The sequence below is a fragment of the Arabidopsis thaliana genome, chromosome 3 (assembly GCF_000001735.4).
Source record: "Arabidopsis thaliana chromosome 3, partial sequence".
In the NCBI taxonomy this organism is placed as follows: domain Eukaryota; kingdom Viridiplantae; phylum Streptophyta; class Magnoliopsida; order Brassicales; family Brassicaceae; genus Arabidopsis; species Arabidopsis thaliana.
In genome coordinates, this window is record NC_003074.8 from 22221739 (window position 1) to 22248549 (window position 26811).

At 39.8% G+C, this 26811-nt stretch overlaps 4 protein-coding genes, 1 non-coding gene and 2 pseudogenes across 13 annotated transcripts; 2 read left to right on the forward strand and 5 right to left on the reverse strand.

Annotated features, from left to right (window-relative positions):
* The first annotated feature begins 233 nt into the window (after window positions 1–233).
* On the forward strand, window positions 234–1774 carry AT3G60150 (NADH dehydrogenase ubiquinone 1 alpha subcomplex assembly factor-like protein (DUF498/DUF598)). Of its 4 annotated transcripts, none has more exons than NM_115878.3 (5): window positions 234–586; window positions 685–801; window positions 1091–1125; window positions 1339–1439; window positions 1526–1774. In NM_115878.3, the coding sequence occupies exons 1-5, from the start codon at window positions 414–416 to the stop codon at window positions 1610–1612; spliced, it is 513 nt and encodes a 170-aa protein (NP_191574.2). In that variant the 5' UTR covers window positions 234–413; the 3' UTR covers window positions 1613–1774. The 4 variants fall into 4 exon arrangements, with proteins under 4 accessions (NP_191574.2, NP_001326482.1, NP_001326483.1 ...); NM_001340027.1 differs by having other exon boundaries at window positions 327–586; window positions 1528–1774; NM_001340026.1 differs by having other exon boundaries at window positions 327–586; window positions 685–1125.
* Window positions 1526–7749, reverse strand: ABCC9 (multidrug resistance-associated protein 9). 3 transcript variants are annotated; one of them, NM_115879.7, is made up of 11 exons: window positions 7433–7661; window positions 4994–7353; window positions 4816–4902; window positions 4092–4727; window positions 3833–3997; window positions 3456–3750; window positions 3159–3373; window positions 2773–3078; window positions 2625–2688; window positions 2296–2535; window positions 1526–2218 (listed from the first exon to the last, which is right to left on the reverse strand). In NM_115879.7, exons 1-11 carry the CDS (start codon window positions 7455–7457, stop codon window positions 2091–2093), a joined length of 4521 nt encoding a protein of 1506 aa, NP_191575.2. In that variant the 5' UTR covers window positions 7458–7661; the 3' UTR covers window positions 1526–2090. The 3 variants fall into 3 exon arrangements, with proteins under 3 accessions (NP_191575.2, NP_001327770.1, NP_001327769.1); NM_001340028.1 differs by having other exon boundaries at window positions 2625–3078; window positions 7433–7482; NM_001340029.1 differs by having other exon boundaries at window positions 1751–2218; window positions 4994–7749.
* Window positions 7750–10284: 2535 nt separating this feature from the next.
* Window positions 10285–15337, reverse strand: AT3G60164 (annotated as a pseudogene). The gene is made up of 2 exons: window positions 15056–15337; window positions 10285–10446 (listed from the first exon to the last, which is right to left on the reverse strand).
* AT3G60170 lies at window positions 10774–14793 on the forward strand (annotated as a pseudogene; the record flags this gene model as incomplete). Its single annotated transcript has 1 exon — window positions 10774–14793.
* A 3079-nt stretch (window positions 15338–18416) lies between the features above and the next one.
* AT3G60176 lies at window positions 18417–19426 on the reverse strand. The gene has a single exon (NR_143958.1). It is a non-coding gene; the product is annotated as an other RNA (non-coding RNA).
* A 1335-nt stretch (window positions 19427–20761) lies between these two features.
* AT3G60180 (P-loop containing nucleoside triphosphate hydrolases superfamily protein) lies at window positions 20762–22387 on the reverse strand. 2 transcript variants are annotated; one of them, NM_115881.4, is made up of 8 exons: window positions 22248–22387; window positions 22099–22150; window positions 21901–22018; window positions 21597–21753; window positions 21387–21467; window positions 21200–21307; window positions 21039–21111; window positions 20762–20950 (listed from the first exon to the last, which is right to left on the reverse strand). In NM_115881.4, exons 1-7 carry the CDS (start codon window positions 22275–22277, stop codon window positions 21043–21045), a joined length of 615 nt encoding a protein of 204 aa, NP_567093.1. In that variant the 5' UTR covers window positions 22278–22387; the 3' UTR covers window positions 20762–20950; window positions 21039–21042. The 2 variants fall into 2 exon arrangements, with proteins under 2 accessions (NP_567093.1, NP_850726.1); NM_180395.2 differs by lacking the exon at window positions 20762–20950 and having other exon boundaries at window positions 21002–21111; window positions 22248–22323.
* Window positions 22388–22430: 43 nt separating this feature from the next.
* Window positions 22431–26238, reverse strand: DL1E (DYNAMIN-like 1E). Its single transcript, NM_115882.4, has 15 exons — window positions 25767–26238; window positions 25614–25677; window positions 25419–25526; window positions 25193–25294; window positions 25057–25107; window positions 24904–24965; window positions 24675–24765; window positions 24518–24582; window positions 24133–24327; window positions 23921–24040; window positions 23761–23831; window positions 23454–23679; window positions 23326–23376; window positions 22847–23239; window positions 22431–22757 (listed from the first exon to the last, which is right to left on the reverse strand). The coding sequence occupies exons 1-15, from the start codon at window positions 25911–25913 to the stop codon at window positions 22629–22631; spliced, it is 1875 nt and encodes a 624-aa protein (NP_567094.1). The 5' UTR covers window positions 25914–26238; the 3' UTR covers window positions 22431–22628.
* Between the last annotated feature and the right edge of the window lie 573 nt (window positions 26239–26811).

A 26811-nucleotide genomic window follows, 5' to 3' on the forward strand; every position in this document is an offset into this window, starting at 1 on the left:
GTCATTAATATGAAAAATCTAAACCAAAACAAACCGAATAGTTAAAAATCGATTTAAAATTATGAAATGGTTTTGCATTAGTCAAATTAAACGGTTTTACATTCCTTAAAATTTAGTATCAAACCAATCTACTGTATACATTCGGTTTTAAATTGGTAAACAGAAAATAAATAAAAAACTCTTAACCGAAACGTAAACGGAATAATCAATCTGTTTAGTAAGTAGTGTATCTGACTTACCAAAAAAAGAAAGAAGTAAGTAGTGTATCGGAATGGTTGCAATTAAATAGTGCAAACCGATTTGGATCATTGGTTTCTGGTTAGAAACCGAAACCAATAAACCGCTTTGGTTCAAGAGTCTTCCCTTGGGAACAGTTTAGACTTGAGAGCGCGGAGAAGTTGGAGACGGTGAAGATGGCAGTGAGACAAAAAGCAATGGCGACGTTGCCGAAACTGATTCAAAGCATGAGAAACGAAGTTACGAAGCAGCCCAGTCTTGTCTTACCATCTCTCAGAAGAGCTTTCTCTCTCTACGATCAGATCAATCTCATCGATAACGTTCCTGAGGATCAGCTCCGATTTCAGGAGTATTCATCTCTCTCAGTCATGTTCCTAATTTGACTATGTAGCAAGGGAATTTGGATTTTCGGGTATGAAATGAATCAATTAATGGTGCTTTTTGCAGGTTTGATGAGACGAGTTTCACTGTGAATGGGGTTAAATACGAAGGAAGCTTGCTCTGTGTTGGGAATTTGCTAATGTCATGGAGCCCTCGTTACTTCTCCGACATCACAACGGATAGGTACCAGTACCACCTTCTCCCTTCTCTTCAGCTTACTTATACAGGACTAGAGCTAGAGTTAAGAGATTGCGTAAAGTTATAATCTTTTCATTGTTCATGACCCTCTCTAATGAATGTTTAGTTAAGTCCTTTTCAGCGAAAGTTGAAGTCTGTCTAGTGTGGCCTCTCTTGTACGTACTAGTATCTGTTTGCTGTGTTTGATCTAACTTTGTAATATCTATCTACTCTTTCTACTTTGAAGTTAATGTGTCATTGCTAAACACTTTACATGTCTAATTCATGGATGCAGCTTGTCAATCTTCCAGACGGTTCGACCAATTCCAGGTACTATACATTTTAGCATTTTGTAAGTTGATTTCTTCCACATTCCTTATACAATAGTCTTTGTTCCAGGATCGTTGGAAACTGTATGATACGTTTGCGTACGCCATATTTTTAGTGGCTAAAAAGTAAAAACCTTTTGCACATATTGAAGTGTATCATCAGTGGTTTTTGACTCTCCTTTTTCTGTTTTTTTCTTTTCAAAACAATCTCTAGAGCTCTTGATTGTCGGGTGTGGAAGATACAACCACCCACTGAATCCCCAAGTCCGTCAGTTCGTAAAGTCAATCGGCATGAAGCTAGAAACTGTTGATTCTGTATGTCCTTTGTTCTATTCAAGTATTTGTTCTGTTGGTTTGGAGTATTTTTCTGTGCTTATTGATTAACGCTCTGATCTATCCAGAGAAATGCTGCATCAACTTACAACATACTCAATGAGGAAGGCAGGATCGTGGCTGCTGCATTGCTTCCTTATGGAGTTACATCGTAAGAAACTCAACACCTCTGGAATACTGTAGAACAAACTTCGAACAGCTTGACTCGATCTTTATAGTTGAAACACCAACATGGTCTTCTTGTCTACTGTAAATGATATATTTCACTCTATTTGTAAAACTTTTGCAAAAAAATCGAAATTTACAGGATTACCACCTTGTTACGTAGCTTTAATTTGATTGAGCTTTATCTGAAAAAATAGAAGATATAGATTCCTGCTTTATTCCATTGGTTACATGGATAGTTCTCCAAGAACACACTGAAAACTCAGTATAGAACCTAAAACACAAGTACTGATTAAAATGTTGAACTGAATTTTCTTCGATGCGCCATGCTTCTAACCATGGTGCTCTCTCCATTTCTATGTTCAACTTATGTAGTACTAAATAACTAGTTAGACTTTCAACTTAAGCTTAACTGTGGAATTCATATTTCGTTTTCTCTGCAAAAGATCATCCATCTTTTAGTGGTGTTTAGCTGAGAAGATCATTCGAGCCGGCAAAGTGATTAGATCTCAGCGAATACTCTTTTATGAGTTTGGAGAAGAAAGAATCTTCTCTCTGTAGCAGTTTGGCAGGTGAATCAAACTCTGCGATTCGTCCTGCTCATAGAAAAGTGACTTAGACCTCATAATTATGTGTGTGAATGTATATGAAAACACATGTATATTGTTCTTACCATCACTCAGAACCAGAACAAGATCACTCTCTATCACTGTGTGGATTCTGTGTGCAATAGTCACCACTGTCCGATCTTTAAACTCTTGATTGATGATCTTTTGTATTACACCATCAGTTGCAGAATCAACAGAAGCAGTGGCTTCATCAAGCACCAGAATGTTGCTTTTCTTCAACAACACCCTCCCAAGACAAACTAACTGTCTCTGCCCTACGCTCCAGTTTTCTCCATTTTCAACCACTGTTACATACATTCAAGAATCTTAGTTTTCATTGTCCAAAAAACATTAACTTAAAAACGTTTCCTGATAATGATTTCAGAAACCTCACCTGTAGCATCCAGCCTCTCATCCTTTGCACGAATAACATCTCCCAATTGGCATTTATCAATGGCCTAAGTATCACATTGTATTAGATAGAGTATTTGTCAAAAGTAAATCAAACAAGAACTACAGAGAAAATTTTGCAGGTTTCTTACTTCCCATATTTCGTGATCAGTGTACTGAGCTAGAGGGTCTAGATTCAATCTGATTGTTCCATCAAATAGTGCAGGATCTTGAGGAATAATCCCAAGCCTTGATCTCAGGTCATGTAGACCTATCTTGGTTATATCCACATTATCAATAACTATGGTTCCTTGACTTGGCTCTACAATCCTAAACAATGCCTGAATTAAAGTTGATTTGCCGCTTCCTGTTCTTCCTACTACTCCAATCTTTTTTCCTCCTGGAAACTCACAAGTGATGTTCTTCAAGACAGCTGGGAAATGTTCTGCATAACGGACCTGGAACAAAGACATCTCAGGATTGAGAATCTTGATTACAACTTGTTTCTGAATGTATTGACATCTACTATGTTATTTACCTGTAGGTCTCTGAAGACGATTGATCCTACATTTGGCCAGTTATCAAGAGGTCTGTGACCATCAATTACTAGAGGTGCTTCACTGGGGATTTTGGAGTACTGAAGAATTCTTTCTACAGAAATCATCTTGTTTTCTGCATTGCATATATTCCATATCACTGTGGCTTGTAGAACATTCAGACTTAAGCCATATGTGACCCCAAGACCAGCAATACCTGTAAGGAAAAGTGAAAATGAAGTTTAATTTCTGATCCCATTAGACAATGTATTTTATGGTTTATGATGTATGAGACTTACTTGGATTGATGACACCTTCAGGGAGAGTCACAAGTAACACCAAAGAAAAAGCAAAGACGAAATGAGACAGCAAATTCAACCTGAAGGAAAGCCACTCCATTGCTGATGCAACATGGAACCATGGCCTTGAATGGCTATCTATTAGAACAAGGTTTGAGCTAATGAAGCGATCTCGTTGATCAAAAGCACGTATTGTTGTTGCACCAGCAAGCGATTCAGCGAAATGGTGGAGAATTGGAGCTCTTTCTACTCCTGACATGCGTGACAGTTCTCTTGCTGTTGGTGTGTAATATCTCTAAAGACAACACGAGTAAACAAAAAAGTAAGCAAGATTTGTTGTATCATTGTCAAGAAATTGGATTTGTTTTCTCTCTTGCCTGGTAAAACACGCAGGCTACTGCTACTGGAATGAAGATGACACAAACTTGCCAAGCAACTTGCGACATGACGAAGATGGTTCCAACAATCTGAATGATCGAAAAAGCACACCAACCTAGTTTGACTGCCATTTCCAAATCCAGGACACTTTGATCTGTGGATGCCTATTACAAAACATGAAAAAACCAAAGGTATTTTCAGTCTTGATTATAAAAAACAAAACCATGTTTTTTTGTTGGATTGATTCTGGTACTTCACCCTGTTCAAGATTCTTCCTGTTGGAGTTGAATCGAAAAATGACATTGGAGCTCTGAAAATGCTGCAGAGCATCCTTGAGAAGAACGTCTCTGCTGTTGAAAGTCCACCTATGGCGACTAGAATAGTCCGTGCTAAAACACAAAGTGAACTTCCTGCAGCAAGAAGTGCATAAACAAGTAAAATCCGACCCATTCCTAACTTTGGTATGGATTCAGCAGTTGGAGGAGCAGTCCATGCCATCCAGTAATTGCTAGCAATCTGTAGCATTTGGAAGCAAGACTGAGCCAATATTATGAATGGCACAAGCAATCCGCCTTTCACCGTTGTTAAATATGCCAAGTAAACTTCTTTGCCAATTACTCCTTTCTCTGTTTCTTCATCTTGCACTAGCTTTGCTTCTTTCTTTTTATTCTCTGTTGAAATGTTATGCTCTGAGTCACAATGTGTCTGGAGACTCTCTGCAATTGATGCTGTGTCATCTTTTGATCCCTCTTTGAAGTTTCTGCTTGACTTTTCAATTGATAGAATTGAGTCCAGCGCTTCGTTATGAGCTCCTACAAGAACTTCAAAACCTATGTTTTGCTTTAGAAGCTCTTCAAACTTGCCTGCTTGCATCACTCTTCCGTTTTGCATCACCTAGTATACAAAGTACACACACTAATGTTAATGGAAAAACTAACAGCCTCTTTTGCATTTGCTTATTATCAACGGCTGTTTCTCTTACCAGGATTAGATCTGCTGCTGGAAGAAACTCAACTTGATGTGTGACGTAAAGTACAGTTTTGTCTTTCAGTATCCCCATTAAGCAATCCTGCAAAACAAGTAAAAACAAAACATAGTCAAGTGTGGAGTTTAAAGAGAGAAAGGATCAAACGAACAAATTGTCATGAACATTATTATACTTCAAAGAGTTCTCTTCCTGTATGAGCATCAACGGCGCTAAAAGGATCATCAAGTAGATATATATCAGCATTCTGATAAACCGCTCGAGCAATCTGTATCCTTTGCTTCTGACCTCCACTCATGTTTATCCCTCTCTCTCCAATCTCTGTCAAGTCTCCATTCGAGAAAAGCTCAAAGTCCTTTATCAAAGCACATGCTTTAACAGTTCTCTCATACTTCTCACTTTCATACATACTTCCAAACAAAATGTTATCTCTTATAGTCCCGCTTAGTATCCATGGTGATTGTGGAACATAAGCTTGTTTACCACTGACTCTGACTGTTCCCTTCAGCTTCTGAATCTCCCCTAGGATTGAAGAGAGTAAGCTTGATTTTCCTGATCCTACAGCTCCACAAACCGCCACTTTCATTCCGCTTTTTACTTTCAGTTCGATGTCATCAAGAGTCGGTCTGCTTGACTCAGGTTCCCAACTAAATGCTCCATTTTCTATTTCAACACTTAATTCTGTATGATCCTTTGAGCAATACTCAACTGCATCTTTCTGAGTCTCACTTTGTTGAAGGTAAGAAGCTATTCTATCTGCAGAAACCTTGCTCTGAACAAGTGCTGAGAGGAGATCAGGTAAACCGAAAATCGGACTTTGTAACATTTGAAACGTTGCAAGAGCAGATAAGACTGCTCCAGCTGTTAGCTTCACTCCCATTAACATACAAGTAACAAAAGTCACCACAGAGATCAATGAAGGAGCTCCCCAAAGGATAAAAGTTGTGAAAGCTTGTAACCTCAAAGACTTCCATAAACAATCATACTCTTTCTTTCTTAATGTTTTAACCTTGTTGAGAAACTGGTTATCCCATGCTTGAAGCTTCAGAATCTTCATGTTTTTAAGAATCTCTGAAGTTGCTTTCATTCTATCATCTTTGGCATTCATGATATCTGATTGGTAGTTTCTCTGAAGCCTTGTCAGGGGGTAGTTGCAAGCCATCACCATTAAAGTTGTGACCAATGCAGCTAAAGCTCCAAGTCCCAGATGTTTTTGCAAGATATAAATCGCCGAGAAAATCTGTATTGGTAACATCCATATGTTGTTTACATACCAAATGAAGTCAGTGATTCTCTGAACATCTACACTCATGTAGTTGATGATCTCTCCGCTCGTGTGGCTTTGCCGAGATTGACTTGATAAAACTAAACCTTTCTGGTAGATATGTGATATCAAAGCTGCTCGAAGACGTAGTCCTAGCTGACGAGCTCCAAAGATCCATTGTCTTTGAGTAACTGTCTCGACGATTTTCGCAGTTAGAAACCCGAGTGCAAGAAGGTAACCATGGTTTAAGCTCTGGGATTGTTTCTCACTTAGAAACTCTACAAAGTCATTGATGAGATATGGTCCGATGTAAGCTGTGCTCGCGTTTACAACTGCGAATACCGCGTTGATTGCGGCTTTCCTCCACACATAGCGAAGAACCGAGTTATAGAAGAAAGCATTTCCAGGTCCTTCTTTTTCTTTGGTGGTTTTCAGTTTCTGGTCAAAGGCATGAGAGCAAAATCGAGCGGAGTCTTTCACATCGATATCTGGTACATCATCTTTTTCTAGAGGTCTCTTGTATCCAAGGGAGAACAAAGGGTTGATCCATGAGAAAGTGATGCGTTGGAAGAGAGTAGCGTTTCCATATGGGGAAGAAGAAGAATAAGAATCTTTCTTGTTCTGCTCTGTTTGGTCACCAAGTAGTAATGGCTCTGTGTTACCGCTGGATTCAAGAAGATGAAAACCGGTTTTGCCTCTGATTGAAACAGCCAACAGGAACAAGGATGCAAGAAGACCAGTCAAGTCGGCATAATCTTGAAACTCGAGAGGCTCGTGTTTCGCGGTAATGAAATGAGCATCAAAGGAAAAGGATAAGATGAAACTACAGAGCCACCATGACCTTAACATCCAAGGAAACTTGACAAGCCTCCTTTCTCTGATCTTCACCACAACAACAGAAACAAACAACCACGAGAAAGACTGCGAAACCTCAGCGGAGAAGACAGAAACAGAGGAATCACACCGTGAGACCACGCTGTCTCGAAACAGCAAAAGCAAGATAAAGCAATGAGTCCCTAAGATAGAAACAGAGCAGAGAAGAGATATGTTGTAAGAGAAGCTCTGCTTCACAGTTATGCTCTGCTTCTTCAAGTCTTCTTCTACATCATTAGATCCTCTGTTTCTTACTACACCAAACCATTTAAGTGCCAAATGAATAAGAAAGAAAGCGAGGAAAGTCACTTGCATAGCGATGCTTATACGTTCCTTCAAGCAAAGTGAGTTTCCTAGTTGCAACCATTGCGTCGTCAGGAGATGAGAACCAGTTTCTGCTGCTCATATCAAAGCAAACACAATCAGGTAAAACGAAAAAAAATATCATTTTTTCGAGTGAAAGAGTAACAACTTTACCTGCGAAACCAAAGGGCTTGAACATAGCTTCTTTCTTGGGTTGAGAAGACACGTGTCTTCGTACCGAGAGTCTAAGTGAGAAGCACTAGAGATGATTGGAGACGATGAAGTTTCTGTTTTGTTTTCAGATGGAGTTGCAGGAGCCGGAGAGAGTGTGAGACAAGTTTTGAGTTTATAGAGAAAAGTGATGCCAGCTACAAAACAAAACAAAAACCCTATTGAATATATGATTGATAAGTTTGGGGACATTGGAGAAAAACAAATTGAATTCTCTTAAATATACGTTAGGCCGACCAAAAATTTAATTTAGAAATACGTATATATATCTAAAAGGAATGTCTTTCTTAGAATTACTTTCTTGTTTTGAAGTATTTAAACTTTTCAAAATTAATTTTGTATAATCTGAAAGTAAAAAGAATTATCAACAAGACAACAACATGCATGATATATAGTGAGTGAGTGACGATATTCGCACTAATACTTAATTTTTAATAATTACGTACTATGTATTATCATAACGAACGAACGAGCATAAGAATATTAATTTAAACCTGTGAAATTGTTTTGAGACAAATATATTTGGGATCTAGTTAGAAAATGGAGAAAATCACATGATGATGAGCTCAGGTCCAAATTTATTGAAACATGAAGCAATAAAAGAGACTTGCAGAAGTTAGGACCTGAATAATAATGATGACTTGCAGAGTCACTGGTCACTCTTATTATTGATAGTAATAAACGTGGACAATGTCAATGTAATTACTGTTAATGATGTGGTCCTTGAAAAACATTAATATTGGAACGCCGAAAGCTCTTGATTTCCCTGCCTTATGCAAAGGAATGCAATGCAAGTCGTATGTTCTTTCACTTCGTGATTAAAACCTTAGATGATCCGGCTTTTCATTAATAGTTAAATAGTTTATGTCTAGACTAACTTGATTTTTATGGAAATGTGACTACCGTACGTAATCGATTAATCGCTGACTCGGATTTATTTGTTTAGTAACTCGTTACTCACGGAAGTAAAAACACACACACAGTAATTACAAATATAACAAGCTCACGTGTAAATAACCGTATTGACGAAGAGTATATACGAAATAATCAAAAATAATAAAATCGTTGAACTAAATACATATGTTTCTTCGTAGAACTTTGATTAGACTTGGTAGTACTGAGAGTTCTGTTGTTTAGCGTAATTAAGGATGAACGTGTGAGGTTCGTAGAAAACGACTTCCTTATATGAAAGTTAGGCTCGACACTTTTGGAAAAGAGTGAATGGGAGAGATTCCAATCCGATTTGATTCTATTGTATCCTGTCCTTTTCCACTGAATTGTAGTTGGCTGGGACCATATATACTCGACTGCGATATTATTACATCGTATCTTCGAGTACTGTATAAACCAATAAATAGTATCTGACAAAGTTGATCTGGCCGTATGGTCTCAAATCATCATCAAAGTCAGTAAGTCACCATAAAACCCAGTTAGGGTTCGAACTCCTTTGAGAAAGTTGAAAGGAAAAGTGGTACAGAACCACCAAACTAGCTAGATGACCCGAAAGACAAAAACCTATAGTAATAGTATTGTTTCTTCTACTTATTACGTGATTAGTTCTCTTTTTTTCATTGATTTTTTGTTGTTATAGTTCTACTTGCCCTAATTTTTCCTTGAATTGCTAATTTCAATGCCGACAAAAAAAAAAACTGTAGTATTTTTTTAGGTTTGATCAAAGTGATAATATTCCAATAGTCACGGTCTAGTAATTAAAGCAAAGTTAATTCCTTAATAAAATAGTTTGACTTTCTAAGAATCGTTCTTTTCTTTTCTTTTTGTGCTTTAAGGGTCGTTATTCCACAAGATAATTAAATTAAAGTATAAGAATATACGTGTACGGTGTGCCACAACATCAAAGTGAAGAAGCACGTTGAAAATTAAGGTCGAAACAAAACTGTAGTATATGATTATTTAAGTCGATGTCCTTTTTTTGCTTTTGTTTTTGTCTTCTTATAACGAGAAACAGAGGACAAAAGGGTATGGGATTATATAAGTCGATGTCTTTTGGCCCATAATTGAGTCGAGATGTTGCTGACCTTAATAAAAAGGGTATGGGATTATTCATTTCATCTAAGTAAGTACCAACATAGATTTTCTTAATAAAAGCATCTTTAATCTTTATTAGTATTAATTATTATACAGAAAATCAATGTATTTTACCATATTTTGAATCTAAATAGATACATATTTCTTCACAATATCCGAAGAAAAAAACTAGACTAAATAACTCAAAGGATGAGTGGATGACTAAAAAACCAAGCCGGTTCACAGAGTTTAGTCATCATCTTAAAATAAATATCTGATATATATATGTGTTAAATTGACAAACAAAAATATTATAAAAAGTTGTATGAATTATGTCTTGTCATGTACGCATGTGTTAGTGATTTCCACGTGAGTTTCTTGGCTGTTTCGGTCCTTTTTCTTCATATGTTTAGCTGCGTCATCAACTTGCCTTTTCTTAACTTTGGAAAAATGCAAAAAAATAGTACATTAGAAAAAGACCCCACCTCAATTCAAATGCTAAAGTCTGTGAATTGTCAACGTTCATTGCACAGATTACTTATCCTATGAATTTAAGAATATAGTACATCTGAATACACTGTAATCTTAAATGCATATATTTAGTAGTCTATGCATTTAATGTGGATAGCAGATAAACATAGGGATCACACACACTGATTGTTACGTTACGTATAAGATCTTGGGCCTGCCTTTGTATAAGTGAACAAGTCAGATATCACATGAAGGCCCATTAACTTTAGGGAGAATTAAGAAACAGAGAGAATTCGAAGCTAGAGAGCTACGCGTCGAGATTCTTTCTTGCTGAATAAATCAATCACACCCGCCGGAAAAAACAGTAAGAGCATAGGACTTGCCGGCGGTAACGGAGGAATCTGAGCTCTACACAACGGACACTTGGACATTTCACTGAGCCATGTATCTATGTTGGTGTTTGAAAAAGTCTTTGGTTGTTAGTCGTTGGTTTGCTTCTGGAGTCAATTATGTCCGAGTCTTATGGAGGAGTCTAAGTAGTGGAGTTGTGGAATTGAGTCAGTTCGTGTAGTGGAGTCATGGAGTCTGTTCCTATTTTTTAGTTGTTCTGTTGTTTCTTTCGAGTCTTTGTAAGGCTATTTAAAGCCATCTTTTCTCGTTAATGAAGTATCACTTTTAGTCAAACAATTCACATTTGGTATCAGAGCTTGCAAACAAGAAACAACCTGTGTGAGAGAGTGATCGAGAGAGAAAGATAAAAGAGAGAGAGAAAAGTGAGAAAAAGAGAGATGTCGTCATCTGAGAAATTTGTGCAGCCAGCTATCCCGAGATTTGATGGCTATTACGATTTCTGGTCAATGACAATGGAGAATTTTCTCCGTAGCAGAGAACTGTGGAGATTGGTGGAGGAAGGAATTCCGGCAATTGTCGTTGGAACAACACCGGTCAGTGAAGCGCAAAGAAGCGCAGTGGAAGAGGCTAAGCTAAAAGACTTGAAGGTCAAGAATTTTTTGTTTCAGGCTATCGATAGAGAGATTCTGGAAACAATTCTTGACAAGAGCACCTCTAAGGCGATCTGGGAATCGATGAAGAAAAAGTATCAAGGTTCTACGAAGGTGAAGAGGGCACAGCTACAAGCATTAAGAAAGGAGTTTGAATTGCTGGCCATGAAAGAAGGAGAGAAGATCGATACTTTTCTGGGAAGAACTTTGACGGTGGTGAACAAGATGAAAACCAATGGTGAGGTGATGGAACAAAGCACAATTGTAAGCAAAATACTCAGATCCTTGACTCCAAAATTTAACTACGTGGTTTGTTCGATTGAGGAATCAAACGATCTGAGTACATTGAGTATTGATGAGCTCCATGGGAGTCTACTTGTTCACGAGCAGAGGCTGAATGGGCATGTACAAGAAGAGCAGGCGTTAAAGGTGACTCACGAGGAAAGACCAAGTCAAGGAAGGGGTCGTGGAGTGTTCCGAGGAAGTCGTGGTAGAGGAAGAGGAAGAGGAAGAAGTGGTACTAATCGTGCCATTGTGGAGTGCTACAAGTGTCATAATTTGGGGCATTTTCAGTATGAGTGCCCAGAATGGGAAAAGAATGCAAATTATGCGGAGTTAGAAGAAGAAGAGGAACTGTTATTGATGGCGTATGTGGAGCAGAATCAGGCAAACAGAGATGAAGTATGGTTCCTTGATTCAGGGTGCAGCAACCACATGACTGGGAGTAAGGAGTGGTTTTCAGAGTTAGAAGAAGGGTTCAACCGTACTGTGAAGCTTGGAAATGATACGAGAATGTCTGTGGTGGGGAAAGGGAGTGTGAAAGTTAAAGTTAATGGTGTTACTCAAGTCATACCTGAAGTTTATTATGTTCCAGAGCTTAGGAACAACTTGTTGAGTCTTGGACAGCTACAAGAGAGGGGCTTAGCAATTCTAATTCGTGATGGAACTTGCAAGGTGTATCATCCGAGTAAAGGTGCGATTATGGAAACCAACATGAGTGGTAATCGGATGTTCTTTCTTCTAGCTTCCAAACCGCAGAAGAATTCTTTATGCTTACAAACAGAAGAGGTGATGGATAAGGAGAACCACTTGTGGCATTGCCGGTTTGGACATCTGAATCAAGAAGGATTAAAGCTTCTCGCACACAAAAAGATGGTCATTGGACTGCCTATACTGAAAGCTACCAAGGAGATTTGTGCTATTTGTTTGACCGGAAAACAGCATAGAGAGTCAATGTCGAAGAAAACTTCATGGAAATCATCGACACAGCTTCAATTGGTGCATTCAGACATATGTGGGCCTATCACACCAATTTCACACAGTGGCAAGAGGTACATTTTAAGCTTCATCGATGATTTTACTCGGAAAACATGGGTCTATTTTCTTCATGAAAAGTCTGAAGCGTTTGCCACATTCAAGATCTTCAAAGCTAGTGTAGAAAAGGAGATTGGTGCGTTTCTAACTTGCTTAAGGACAGATCGAGGTGGAGAGTTTACTTCGAATGAATTTGGAGAATTTTGTCGATCTCATGGCATCTCTAGGCAGTTGACAGCAGCGTTTACACCACAACAAAACGGAGTGGCCGAGAGAAAGAATAGGACGATTATGAACGCAGTTCGATCTATGCTAAGCGAGAGGCAAGTTCCCAAAATGTTTTGGTCTGAAGCGACCAAATGGAGTGTGCACATTCAGAACCGGTCTCCCACGGCGGCAGTAGAAGGAATGACACCCGAAGAGGCTTGGAGCGGTAGAAAACCAGTGGTAGAGTATTTTCGCGTGTTTGGGTGCATAGGATATGTGCACATACCAGATCAGAAAAGGAGTAAGTTGGATGATAAAAGCAAGAAATGTGTTTTTTTGGGAGTTAGTGAGGAGTCAAAAGCATGGAGGCTTTATGATCCAGTGATGAAGAAAATTGTGATAAGTAAAGATGTAGTCTTCGATGAAGACAAAAGTTGGGACTGGGATCAAGCTGATGTAGAAGCAAAGGAAGTAACATTGGAGTGCGGAGATGAAGATGATGAGAAAAATTCAGAGGTAGTTGAGCCAATAGCTGTGGCATCTCCAAATCATGTGGGTAGCGACAACAATGTGTCATCGTCACCAATCTTAGCTCCGTCGAGTCCTGCTCCGAGTCCTGTTGCTGCAAAAGTAACACGAGAAAGGAGACCACCGGGTTGGATGGCTGACTATGAAACTGGAGAAGGAGAAGAGATTGAAGAAAATTTATCTGTCATGTTGTTAATGATGATGACGGAAGCTGATCCCATTCAGTTTGATGATGCAGTGAAAGATAAAATCTGGAGAGAAGCAATGGAGCATGAGATCGAATCAATTGTGAAGAATAACACATGGGAGCTAACCACATTGCCTAAAGGTTTTACACCAATTGGCGTAAAATGGGTGTATAAAACCAAGCTGAATGAAGATGGAGAAGTCGATAAATACAAGGCGAGGTTAGTAGCTAAAGGATATGCACAGTGTTATGGTATAGACTACACCGAAGTGTTCGCTCCAGTCGCAAGGCTTGATACAGTTCGCACCATTCTTGCCATCTCATCTCAATTCAATTGGGAGATCTTTCAATTAGATGTCAAGAGTGCCTTTTTACATGGCGAGCTCAAGGAGGAAGTGTACGTAAGACAACCGGAAGGATTCATAAGGGAAGGAGAGGAAGAAAAAGTTTATAAGCTAAGGAAGGCATTGTACGGGCTGAAGCAGGCACCACGAGCTTGGTACAGCCGGATTGAGGCTTATTTCTTGAAAGAAGAGTTTGAAAGGTGTCCTAGTGAGCATACGCTTTTTACAAAGACAAGAGTAGGTAATATTTTAATTGTCAGCTTATACGTTGATGATTTAATATTTACTGGAAGTGATAAAGCTATGTGTGATGAGTTTAAGAAATCAATGATGCTGGAATTTGAAATGTCGGATTTGGGAAAGATGAAGCATTTCCTTGGGATAGAAGTGAAACAGAGTGATGGTGGGATTTTTATTTGTCAAAGAAGATACGCTCGGGAGGTTTTAGCAAGGTTTGGAATGGATGAGAGCAATGCTGTGAAAAATCCAATTGTTCCGGGAACAAAGCTTACGAAGGATGAAAATGGCGAGAAAGTTGATGAAACCATGTTCAAGCAGTTGGTTGGAAGTCTCATGTATTTAACAGTGACAAGGCCTGACTTAATGTATGGAGTATGTTTGATAAGTCGATTCATGTCTAATCCAAGGATGTCACATTGGCTCGCTGCAAAAAGGATCTTAAGGTATCTAAAAGGTACGGTTGAGCTTGGTATATTTTACAGGAGAAGAAAGAATAGGAGCCTGAAGCTTATGGCATTTACGGACAGTGACTATGCCGGAGACTTGAATGATCGGAGGAGCACGTCGGGTTTCGTTTTTTTGATGGCGTCCGGAGCGATCTGCTGGGCTTCAAAAAAACAACCGGTGGTGGCTCTTTCTACGACCGAGGCCGAATACATAGCTGCAGCATTCTGTGCGTGTCAATGTGTTTGGCTTAGAAAAGTGTTAGAGAAGCTTGGAGCAGAAGAAAAATCTGCAACTGTGATTAACTGTGACAACAGCTCAACCATTCAATTGTCAAAGCATCCAGTTCTTCATGGGAAAAGTAAGCACATTGAGGTGAGATTTCATTATCTCAGAGACTTGGTGAATGGTGACGTTGTTAAGCTGGAGTATTGCCCAACAGAGGATCAAGTTGCAGATATCTTTACAAAACCCTTAAAGCTGGAACAGTTTGAGAAGCTGCGTGCATTGCTTGGAATGGTTAATATGTCTGAAGTAAGCTGAATTCAGGAGAATTAGCTTAAGGGAGGGTATGTTGGTGTTTGAAAAAGTCTTTGGTTGTTAGTCGTTGGTTTGCTTCTGGAGTCAATTATGTCCGAGTCTTATGGAGGAGTCTAAGTAGTGGAGTTGTGGAATTGAGTCAGTTCGTGTAGTGGAGTCATGGAGTCTGTTCCTATTTTTTAGTTGTTCTGTTGTTTCTTTCGAGTCTTTGTAAGGCTATTTAAAGCCATCTTTTCTCGTTAATGAAGTATCACTTTTAGTCAAACAATTCACAATCTATGCAATCCGCGTGGAAACAGTGACGGCAAATCGTTAATCGCCTCATCTTCTCTCCTTCCTCCGCCTCTTGTAGACACACGGCGCAGAAAGGCGGAGACGAATCATCGTTTGCCGCCGCTCTCCACCGGCGGAACGTAAAAGTGCGGTGGCGATACCATGGACTTATGATGATCAAAGTGGCGAATCTTACAGAGAAGACAGCAACGGAGGTAACCAAAATAGAAACGGTTATATATTCGCAAAATCTATACACAGATTGAGTCAACATCCTCCAACAAAAAGTATTAACAAGTGATTGAAGAAAGAACGAGAGACTCTTCTTGTGGCGTGTGTGTGTAAGAAACCTACGTAGACGCGTGATCATATAACTACAAGTCTTTTGTGAATGAATTGATGAGGTTATTTTCGTGGACTAGGAGTCTGTTGAACCAAGGATTCACACAATAGATTTGTTTAGAGAGGGAAAACAAATCTAGTAATTTCTCTTCATTAGGTATTCTATCCAAGACTCGATTACAAAACATGTTCTAATCTCTTATGAAATACATTAGGGTTTTGCTCAAGAACAGAAAAAGAGTTAGGGTTTTAAAAAGGTATAGCTGCATCCATGATGGATTGCCTACGTACCCTGTGAAGGGATCAAGCCATTCGTAGTTCTCAATAGGTATAAAGTTATGTGTTTCTTCTCCGTATCCAAAGATCTCCCTTTTGTGAAGTCCCTGAGGCACTTTATATAGGATCCTTAAACCGCCCCCCTAGCGATATTTTTCGGAAGATTCTTATTTATCCTTAGGTCGGTTCTAGAGGATAATCGTCCTAAGGATATTCTCCTTATTCTTCGGAGGTTTTGGGGAGATTTCCTGATTTCAACATTATCTTCAAAGATTCTCCTTTATCATTTCCGAAAGTCCCATAAAAGATCCCATTTTACCGGAAATGATCCTTGGAGAATGAATGGTTTTTACAAGTCTTTGCCTCGCGTGTTCTTCACGGCTCGGTGGTCGTTTGAGAGGTGGCTTCGGGGCAAACGGTATGTACCGGCTCGGGGCGCGCTTGATGACTCCATTAAGCTCAGTTGGCTGTCTCCCGAGCCGATATAGATGTTTCCCGCAGCGTTCTCACGATTGGCTCGGGCTGTGTTCATATGATTAACACCCGAGCCATTTTACAAACTCTCTTCGGGACGGTCGATCGAATAAGGTCCCGAGGTGCTTTGTTCTAGGCTAGGGGCCATTCATATGTTTAACCATGAGGTGATTGTTATTCTTAGACTGTTTGGCTCGGTCTTGCTTGTGGGGGAATCCGACCCCAACAGTTAGCCCCCCAGCTCGTTGGTTAAGAGTTAATGCGACGAGCTTCATGAATGGTGTGACCGAGCCAGCTGCTTCCGCATCTATACTGACTGATCCGTATCTTTTGAGAGTAAGGCTTGTTTTTTCTTGGTGCTACGAGATTCTGTTCTTGACGAGTGTTGCTATCTCGAACTCAAAATGTTAGCTGTTGACAAGTTGTGAGCTAGGAAAGCTGCTAGGAGACTTGTTGAAGAACTCCAAGCTGTTGACGAGCTGTTAGGCGGGCAATAGCTAGGACGGCTGCCGACGAGCTGTTAGCTGGGCGAACTACGAGTCAGAGAAACTGCAGACGGACTGAGCTAGGAAAAGTGCAGACTAGGTGCTAGCTAGACGAACTGCGAGCTAGGAAAGCTACAGACGATCAGGGAGCTAAGAAAGCTGCAGACGAGCTGTTAGCTAGGCGAAGTGCAGACGAGCTGCTAGCTAGGAAAGCTACAGACGAACTGGGAGCTAGAAAGGCTGCAGACGAGCTGTCAGCTAGGCGAAGTGCAGACGAGCTGCTAGCTAGACGAACTTCGAGCTAGGAAAGCTACAGACGAACTGAGGTGGTTGGCTCGGGTACAAATTGCCTGAGTCAAAGTTGGGTTCAGTATACTTCGTTCCGAGCTGATCGTCTCGGTACCAGGTTCTTCGGGATAACTGGATTTCTAAGCACAGACCAAAGCAGATAAGAAACTGTATTTAGCCGAAGCAAAACCTCGGCACCAGTGTTTATGATAACTGGGTTTCAGTTTCCGAGGCGGTTGACTCGGTACCAGTGTGTTTAGAGTAACTGGATTTCAGTAGATTTGAATACCCACGGTTGCGACCCGATTTGATTCAATCTTTTACCAGCGTTTAGAAACGAGCTGGGGCACCGGTGTTAAGTATAACCGGGTTTCAGAAGATAGAATTCATAGTCTGCTCGGAAAAACATTCGAGCAGATTCTTATCTTGAATATTTATATAGCGCGCTGTAACCGAAGCGGTGTAAATGAAACTTTCAAAATAATAGGCCGTCGCCCGTTAAAATATTTCAAAATAAAAAGATTTAGAAATCAAATTCCAAGAAAATTTGAAGTAGAAAAATCGAAGTTCAAATTTAAACCGAAACGAGAGTTTAAAATTGAAGTGGGAGTATGGATATACGGACCCCACACCCCCCCCTTTTTGCTCGGTAGACGAGTGTTTTTGCAAGTTTACGCAAAAAATATAGCAGAGAATGCATATATATGATTAAGCTGTACTTGTTAGATTATAATAGATAACACTTATCTTATTGGTTTGGACATAGAGATGATGATATCTACGGCATGGACGATCTGAATCTCTGAGATTGTAAACGTCGTTGTATGAAAATCTACATTTAAGATGTTGTTCGTTAGAGGAGATCTCATCTTTGCGTAGAAAGAGAGAAGCAAGGATGAATGCTTGTGATATAAGTGAGAATGTCAATCAAGCTTAATTAATATGTAAGAAAGTAATTGAACTTATCTTTTATGAGGGAGGTCGTCGAGACAGAATTGGAGATCGCATCATTGATGAATGAGTGGAAACCTTGAGCGATTGCTAGTGATGATCCATTGTCACTTGTTGGTGTAATGTATTTCCTTTTGCTGATTTATAGAAGAACTGATAACTTCCGTTTGAACCGTTAAACTATTGATCCCACCGTTGAATCTTTAGCTGATAGTCCCACGAAGATTTTGTCCGAATTTTAGTCAGATCAGATATTGCCTGAGGCTTCTACCGTCTTATGAAGTTGCTGTGACAAAGTGAATATTTCTTCCTTTGCTATATTTGTTTTTTGGTTTCGGTTGCTCTGGTAGCAACATACGATCCTCAGTGAATATAGGAGGCAGTATCCAGTGATGCTTACTCTTTGGCTGACTTCTGGTGATCTTTCTTTACTTCTCTTTCCTTTGAATTTTCATTACACGACATGTTTTTGTGAGATCTGAACAACGTTTTGTGATTAAGATAAAGCAGAAGCTCTCCAAGGCGAGGAAGGGACAATTTTTCTTAGATATATGTTAAGACGAGCCGATTGTAGATGAAAGACGAGCTTGAGGCCGGAAGACGATCTTGATGTCCGAGTAAGAATAGAGTTTATTCGTCTTATAGCTGAACCTTGTAAAAGGTTGCCTACGTACCCTTAGAAAGGGATCAAGCCACACGTAGTTCATATCGTGATAAACAAGCTAGGCCATTACTGGAGGAAGGTCGTATGGTAGGTGACGAGCCGGCAGATGTGCGACGAGCTGGATGAACCGTGGTAGAGGCGAATTGGACAAACCGAGTTCTGCTGAAGGTTTAGACTAGCTGGCGACGAGATAGGTGGACTATGCAGCCAATGGACGAACTGCCGCTAGGCGAGGAGGTAGATGAGTTTTGCAGTCGAGGGATGAGTTGATAGCTAGACGAGTTGGACGAGCTGAATAGCTGACAGCTAGGCGAGGAGATGGTCGTTGAGTATGGGAAGAGCTTGAAGACGAGCTGAGGAGCTTGGAGACGATCTGATGAACTTGAGTACGAGCTAAGGAGCTTGAAGAGCTTAAAGGCGAGCTGAATAGCTAAGACGAGCTACTTGAGAAGGGCGAGCTACTTGAGAAGGATGAGCTGACGAGCTTCGTGAGACGGACGAGATGACGAGCTTTGTGAGACGGGCGAGCTGACATTGTGTCTCTGCGTGTCAGGCGGCATTCCCCCCTTTTGACATGACACGATATTCTGAGTCTTCTGAGTCGCTCTAGATCACTGGGAAATTGAGCTTGAGTTCGGCTGGTCGGATAGAGACGAATCTCGGATCGAGGCGAGGTCGATGGTAACTCCTTAATAGACATCTCGGATCGAGGCGAGGTCGGCTTCTTTAGAAAGCTGACTCGGGGCGATCTGTAGATAGGTATATCATTGCCTAGTTCATCAGGATTTTCAAGGAAAACGATTCCGAAGCTGACTGGTTTTATAGAGCTGGGTCCTATGACTGGCTGCACTTGCTTGAGGTAAACGTTTATATCTCTCAGCATATATCTTCGATTAAGGCGAGGTCAACTTCTCTGAAAGGAAGATTCTCTGGGCGATCCGTAGATGTATTAAACCTTACGAGATTCCTTGTGATTTGTCGGGAAATCGGCCCCGTGGTGAGCTGGATTATTCAGACGGATTCGTTAAGAAACAGACAGCATCGACTTCAGAAAAACGGTGATAACTCTGAGCAGAGGTATCCGATGGAGTTACGGTTAGATTCCCTGGAACGCTGATCTCCGGGGCAATCCGTGGAATGGTTGTACGTCATCTGGTTCATTGTATCTTGACGGGAAATCCCCCCGCTAGTAGACGGATCTGATTGTCTTGGCTTGATGAGCGTACATCGAATACTTGGATGAATGTTATGCGAAGAGAGTTCTTTGTCGTTCCCCACAGACGGCGCCAATTGTTGAACCAAGGATTCACACAATAGATTTGTTTAGAGAGGGAAAACAAATCTAGTAATTTCTCTTCATTAGGTATTCTATCCAAGACTCGATTACAAAACATGTTCTAATCTCTTATGAAATACATTAGGGTTTTGCTCAAGAACAGAAAAAGAGTTAGGGTTTTAAAAAGGTATAGCTGCATCCATGATGGATTGCCTACGTACCCTGTGAAGGGATCAAGCCATTCGTAGTTCTCAATAGGTATAAAGTTATGTGTTTCTTCTCCGTATCCAAAGATCTCCCTTTTGTGAAGTCCCTGAGGCACTTTATATAGGATCCTTAAACCGCCCCCCTAGCGATATTTTTCGGAAGATTCTTATTTATCTTTAGGTCGGTTCTAGAGGATAATCGTCCTAAGGATATTCTCCTTATTCTTCGGAGGTTTTGGGGAGATTTCCTGATTTCAACATTATCTTCAAAGATTCTCCTTTATCATTTCCGAAAGTCCCATAAAAGATCCCATTTTACCGGAAATGATCCTTGGAGAATGAATGGTTTTTACAAGTCTTTGCCTCGCGTGTTCTTCACGGCTCGGTGGTCGTTTGAGAGGTGGCTTCGGGGCAAACGGTATGTACCGGCTCGGGGCGCGCTTGATGACTCCATTAAGCTCAGTTGGCTGTCTCCCGAGCCGATATAGATGTTTCCCGCAGCGTTCTCACGATTGGCTCGGGCTGTGTTCATATGACTAACACCCGAGCCATTTTACAAACTCTCTTCGGGACGGTCGATCGAATAAGGTCCCGAGGTGCTTTGTTCTAGGCTAGGGGCCATTCATATGTTTAACCATGAGGTGATTGTTATTCTTAGACTATTTGGCTCGGTCTTGCTTGTGGGGGAATCCGACCCCAACAGAGTCTTGATTAAATAAGTCAAGCTAAACAAGTTTTTAGCTAAAAATATGGTTATTGCGACGAAAGTTTGGCTATATCGTATGATGAGAACATGTAAAATGTAGAGATAATTACATATACAAATAAAGCATGAATCTGTAAACTTAGTTACGTATACGACAAGGCACATCATTGACTTTGGAGTCTCTGTTTTGTTCTGTTCGGTGAATCCAAGTCCTTGATGCTACAAAGACAAAGACCAAACAATAATGCATTACATATCTACAAGGACTAGAGAGAAAACTGTATGTTTGGATGATCACGAGCATCACCTTGTCAAGTTTCAGATGCAAATAGAACTCTGACAGCCTCGAAAACCTCTTCGCTGGATTTTGCAGCATTGATCTGGAGAAAATCAGAAACAAGAATCAAAATCAGGAACAGCGTATGATAGTAATGATCAAGGAAGAGAAGTGGAGAACCAAATCCTAACCTTTCGAAGTTTCCCTTTCGATTCGTAGTAGCTAATAATTGGGAGGGTAGATTCAACAAACACTTTAAATCGCTTCTTTATGGTCTCTATATTATCGTCTTCTCTTCCCTTCATAACCAAGAAACGACACTAGTAAAAGAGGTACCGGACCTTAACTAGACAATATTTTCCAAGTAAAAATACCAACCTGGTTCCTGCTCATAATGCGTCTTTCTAGTTCTTCTTCTGGACAATCAAAGAATAGAACAAAAGCAGGCTCGATTCTAGCCTGTCAAGATCCAGACAGTATTAAACCAAGGAAGGTTAACGAGACAAGTAGAACTTGATTTTAGACTATAATAGGAATCAACGAGAAGACAATTGACAATGTGTTCAAGAGAAGGAACATGACCCTTACAACATTTTCGAATACGTTTCGATTTTCTTCATTGCGAGGGAAGCCATCAATAAGGAACTTATCATTACCACTTTCCTCCATAGCTTTACACAAAAGTTTCACTGTGATCTCAGACGGCACTATTCTCCCCTCTGCAATCATACTTTGGATCATGGCTCTGAAACAATTCCACAGAAAAAGAAACTGAAAACTTCACCAAGTGTTTGGTTTTCATTACCAAAAAACCATATCATAAGATTAGAACAAGATTCACTTTACACAACAATTAGTTAGAGACATGAGACTCACTGAAGCATGTACTTACCCAAATTCAGAACCGGACTTAATTTCTGCTCTGAGAAGATCACCAGCACTAAAATGGGTATAGCTAAAGTGCTTCACAACATTAGCACACTGAGTACCTTTTCCACTTCCAGGACCACCTATAGAATCAATCAAACCACTCAACACCACAAAAATTAACCTTCAAGCATATGATTACATAGAGTGGAGTTATTATTACCCAACACAAAAACTACAGTTGATTTCTTCCACCTAGGGCATTCATGTTCGTCCTGTAACCAAATAATATCCTCGAGAATTTAGAAAAAAATACCAGATTTTTATTAGTTACAATGATAATGAAATTGGATAGACAGGTGAATACAACACCTTATTCGGAGCATCGATAGGAGTTTCCATGATCAAGGCGATGTGACGATGAATCACGCACAAGTTTGACAAGTCCAGGCGAAGAAGATTCAGGTGAAGAAGATAGAGAAATTAAGGAAGAAAAACGGCGTGTAGTCTGCTAACGGTTGCAACGTGCATGTTTTAAACGGCACGCGGTTCTCTAAAGTGAAGCGAGACGGAAAGTACACGCTATGGCGTTTTTAAATAGTAATGATAAGTTTATTACAAAACGTCTCAAGTCTCTCTCAATAGGGTCTGATGATCATATACATACATACAAAGACATAGTCAACGAACTTAAACAACAGACGAATTTATAGTTCTCTAAAACCATCACCAGAAACACACTTTTAGGTTTTATCATCTTACCCAAGCAACAGCATCAATCTCATCTCTTGCTTTCTTGTATAACTCTAGCCTCTTCGCGCACTCTAGTCTCCGGTCCATCAATGCCGGATCTTCATCTAGTAACTGTCCCAACTGTTTCCCCTGTGAAATTTTCCGACCAACTATAAGATTTGATGCGCATACCACATAATATGAAATATTTGAGACATTCTATTTTAGCTTCAGTTTACCTCTCTCTTGCTGATCTGAGAGTAGAAGTAATTGAGCAATGCGAGCTTGGCTTGTCTAACCTGACAGTACACACAAGCTTTTGGAATGGTGTTACGAAGTGTGTCCGAAACCATATTAACATACGCAGATACATTTGATGCTATCCTTCTGAAATGTCCGTCTCCATACTGGTCTAATGTTGCAGACGAAGGAGAAGCGGTTTGGTTTTTGCTGTTGGTTACTGGTCTTTCTATTTCTTGAGGAAGTTTCCGGAAGAACTCAGCGGTTAGATACGCAGATTCCATGTCAACAAGTCGAATAACCGACTTCTTGCTTTCTTCCCTGAATTTCTCCAAGGAGCTGTTGGCTGCTGCAGCAAGCTCGACTTGCAGTGAAGGGAAACGCTTTAGCTCCTGCATTTTGCCACCAGGGAAGGGAGATCCAGTCAAACCCGTGTAGTACATTCTACCAGTATAAGAAAAATCAATAGTGAACTTACCTCAGTTTCTGATATTGATTTCCTCACAAGCTCTTTCAAGACATAGTGAACCTGTTGCATTTGCGCCATTCTCATTACGGTCTTGTATTTATAAAAGTGAAGTGAGGAGACACTGTAGAAGAACTTACAGCATCCACAGAAGCTTCAGCTGGACCTCTAAAGTAACCCAGTGCCCCTTCGATTAGACGGCGATAACCCTGTTCTGGTGCAATCAAGTGAGGTTGATAACCATCTGCCTCGGACACGATTTTCTTCACGCTTTGTAGAGAAAGATGGCGATCAAAAGGAAGCTTTTTAAGTGCAGCTGGAAGTTGGTTGTCAAAGACTCCATAGATACGGTCACCTCCAGGACGCCTAAAATGTAAAAAGAGGTTAACCAAAAATCAACAACCTAAGCAAAAAAAATTCCACAGGAAGATTAGCAAAGATGTTTACCCGCCATCAAGATGTTCCTTGAATATCTTATCGAATGCACGGCACATCTCCAATATAGTGTATAGTTGAGCCTGAGAATGAGACCAACAGATTTAGCACATATCAAAAAACGTAAAACTTTATGGAAGAGAAATAGTTTCACATAATTGTACTCTCTCACCCCAGCATCAACTGCGACAGGCCGACCCATTCGGTCTAACTCTCTTTCAAGTTCTTCAATGCTTTTGTTTATTAAGGATAGTATACTTGGAATACGGGTCCTGATAACAGACTCCAAGTGCTGCATAAAAAAACAAAGACCATAAATCAAATGAATAACAATGAATAAACAATCCGATAAAGTCTCAAGTATTTCAGCCTTTGATTGAATACCTTAGAGAGCAGCTTTGCCAGATATTCTGAACCCATTTTGCTGGCTAAGTGACCATAGTCAGGACTGGTATCAAAATATTCTCGTTCCTTGCGTCTTGCAAGCATCATATCGACATTCTTATTAATATCTGCTTGTGAACGGTTCACTATCCCAACCCAAGGATGTTGCAGCCTGTAAGATCTTCCTTCAAGAACCTTATTAAGGCAAGCAGTTCTGAATGTTAGATCAAAATTTCTAACTAAAAAAAGTAAGAACTGGAAAGCACGCTGTAGATTTAGTTACTTTTATCATCCCTAGATTGGTTTGCCAATCATAATACCAGTCATGTATAATCATTAAAGTGGACCATGACACATGAACCAAAAGAGACGAAGAGGTGCTTACTTCTAACGCATTAGTTCCTTTGTCCATCAAGTCTAACTTGGTAAGAACACCAAATGTCCTCTCACCTGAGACGATCAAAAACTTATTTCATCATCTAAAGACAGTACTTCCTGCCATATATATATATCAATCATAGGTAACAAAATAGTAAACGAACCTGTTGGATCGACATCTTTTGCGAGCTTAATTGCATCTGATGTGGCAATGTCTTGGTTGGCAGGAGATATAGCCAATATGATACAATTGGGCTGCAAACAAACAGAAATTAAGCTATTGGTACTACTAAAAAAGTTAACCATCTGCAACTAGAACTTGAGCATATAGTTTAAAAGTCGTATAAGGTTTTTGCATTTTTAAAAAAAAATGAAAGATCTAGCAATTCTCACCTTATCAACATATGTGCGAACCATGGATTCGATATCCTCAGCAATGGTTTCCGGCTGTCCCTCTGGAAATCAGAGGCAGTATCAATAACTACATATACGGTCATCAAATAATAAAGAAATGGAAACCCAAAGAAGAGGTCAAAAGAAACATACCAACAGCCACTTTAGTTAAACCGGGCAAATCAATGAGTGTCAAATTCACAACTGTTTCCATAAAAAAGAGCAAACATCAATGTTAAATCAACAAACAAGAATGTTACAGGAATCAGACTGAGATTATTAAAGATACCATTTGGAGAGTAGATACTGAGGTGAATAGGAACTGGAGATATCTGTTTGTTTTTCCCTGTGATTCTATCAGTCTCATCCTGAATCTCCCTGCGAACCAAAGCTGAAACATCGAAGAATTTTCAAGCAAAAATTCAATGAACACTTTCAACTAAAACACACTTGAAGCAGAACAAACATACATTGATATACATAACATAGATAGACATAAATGTTAAGGTACATACCAAAATCTGTGAATTGCTTCTTGGGAAGATGAAGGAACTCTGCATACTCCTCTGTTCCATCATCAGTCTTATGAAGCTGCAACACTAAAGGCCGTCTCGTAACGATACCTGCACAAACAATACTTCTTCCTCAAAACCAAAGCTCCTCCTTGCTTTATATACAAACATAAGAGAAAAGGGAAAATTTTCACAAACCAGATCCTCTAGGAAGAAAATCTCTCCCAACTATACTCTCAAGAACCGAAGATTTCCCAGAACTCTGCACAAACCCAAAAAAAAAGTAAGTTGAAGAGTCACCAGAGAGAAAACCTAGGAAGAAGTCAAAGATATTTCAACCGGAGAAATCACCTGACCACCGACGACGGCGACGGTTGGAAGAGCTTCCCAGAGAGAATTGAAAGCGTTACTTCCAGTTCCACCACCATAGTCACCGAGTACGGTACATGCTCTCTGTATCCTATTAACTAACCCAATCAAACTCTCCATAGTCGTCATCTTCCTTCTCCTTCAGTTTCAGATGAGAGAATATAAAGTTCCAAAGACGAAATTTTCAGTTCAGAATTAGAAAGCTGCTTGAAAATTCGCCAACAGACCAAAGACTTCAAGAGCTGAGAGAGAGAGACGAAGAAGAAAAATATTCGTAGGGGCAAAATAGGAAAATGAATTTAGAGAATAAATGTCTCTCTTTGATTTCTAGAAGGTTTGATTTGTGTGCCTGTGGCTGTGTGGTTCGGTCGGTTTACAGATAGCTTAGCCGCCGTTAAGGAGTCGTCTGGCTCTGGTTCGTTTTGGTTCGGTACGGTCTGGTTCTTACTTTTCTAGACGGTCAAATCTAAAATAATGAAGATAAGATTTGTGTCCCTTTAATTTGAGATATTTGTAACCTGTTTGAATTTTCGAATTTTGAAATTCCACATGGACCCCTCACACAAATACAAAATAATAAGTCTAGAAACAACAATCAACATTGTTTAGAAGGCCCAATAGATATAGAAGACTTTTAAAAGGACCCAATAATAAAGTTAGGTCCAGGAAGAGGGTAGGAGGCTATATGTATACAAGCGGTTCTCTAGTTTTTATGGGTTTTGTGTTATCCAGTCTGAATTATTTTAGATTTTATTTTAGAAATCACAAACATAAAATAATATTTCTAGAAAATTTTGAATTTCTTAGTACTTGGTAAATAATGAATCATTCTTCACAATAAACATAGACATAAACACAAAAACAATGAGTTTCTCTCAACATCATGATTTAGTTATCAACCAAACCAAACTAAATGACTGAAATAACCAAACTAACATAACATATTCAAACTAAGAAGAAGCAAAAACTAAGTATAGGTTGTCGTTATTTATTACATCATTGATTATCACATGACAGGCCCAATAGA

Excerpts from the sequence above, each read along its gene's own strand:
- AT3G60150 (NM_115878.3), top strand. The coding sequence starts at position 414 with ATGGCAGTGAGACAAAAAGCAATGGCGACGTTGCCGAAACTGATTCAA. Across the intron at positions 802-1,090 it reads TCCGACATCACAACGGATAG|CTTGTCAATCTTCCAGACGG; the intron begins GTACCAGTACCA and ends TCATGGATGCAG. Across the intron at positions 1,126-1,338 it reads GACGGTTCGACCAATTCCAG|AGCTCTTGATTGTCGGGTGT; the intron begins GTACTATACATT and ends AACAATCTCTAG.
- ABCC9 (NM_115879.7), bottom strand. The coding sequence starts at position 7,457 with ATGTTCAAGCCCTTTGGTTTCGCAG. Across the intron at positions 3,998-4,091 it reads CAGGAAGAATCTTGAACAGG|GCATCCACAGATCAAAGTGT; the intron begins GTGAAGTACCAG and ends GTTTTGTAATAG. Across the intron at positions 3,751-3,832 it reads TAGCCTGCGTGTTTTACCAG|AGATATTACACACCAACAGC; the intron begins GCAAGAGAGAAA and ends TGTTGTCTTTAG.
- AT3G60180 (NM_115881.4), bottom strand. The coding sequence starts at position 22,277 with ATGGAAACTCCTATCGATGCTCCGAATAAG. Across the intron at positions 21,754-21,900 it reads AAGTCCGGTTCTGAATTTGG|AGCCATGATCCAAAGTATGA; the intron begins GTAAGTACATGC and ends GAATTGTTTCAG. Across the intron at positions 21,308-21,386 it reads GCATTATGAGCAGGAACCAG|GGAAGAGAAGACGATAATAT; the intron begins GTTGGTATTTTT and ends TTGGTTATGAAG.
- DL1E (NM_115882.4), bottom strand. The coding sequence starts at position 25,913 with ATGACGACTATGGAGAGTTTGATTGGGTTAGTTAATAGGATACAGAGA. Across the intron at positions 25,678-25,766 it reads TCGCCGTCGTCGGTGGTCAG|AGTTCTGGGAAATCTTCGGT; the intron begins GTGATTTCTCCG and ends GGGTTTGTGCAG. Across the intron at positions 25,527-25,613 it reads TTTTCTTCCTAGAGGATCTG|GTATCGTTACGAGACGGCCT; the intron begins GTTTGTGAAAAT and ends TTGTTTGTGCAG.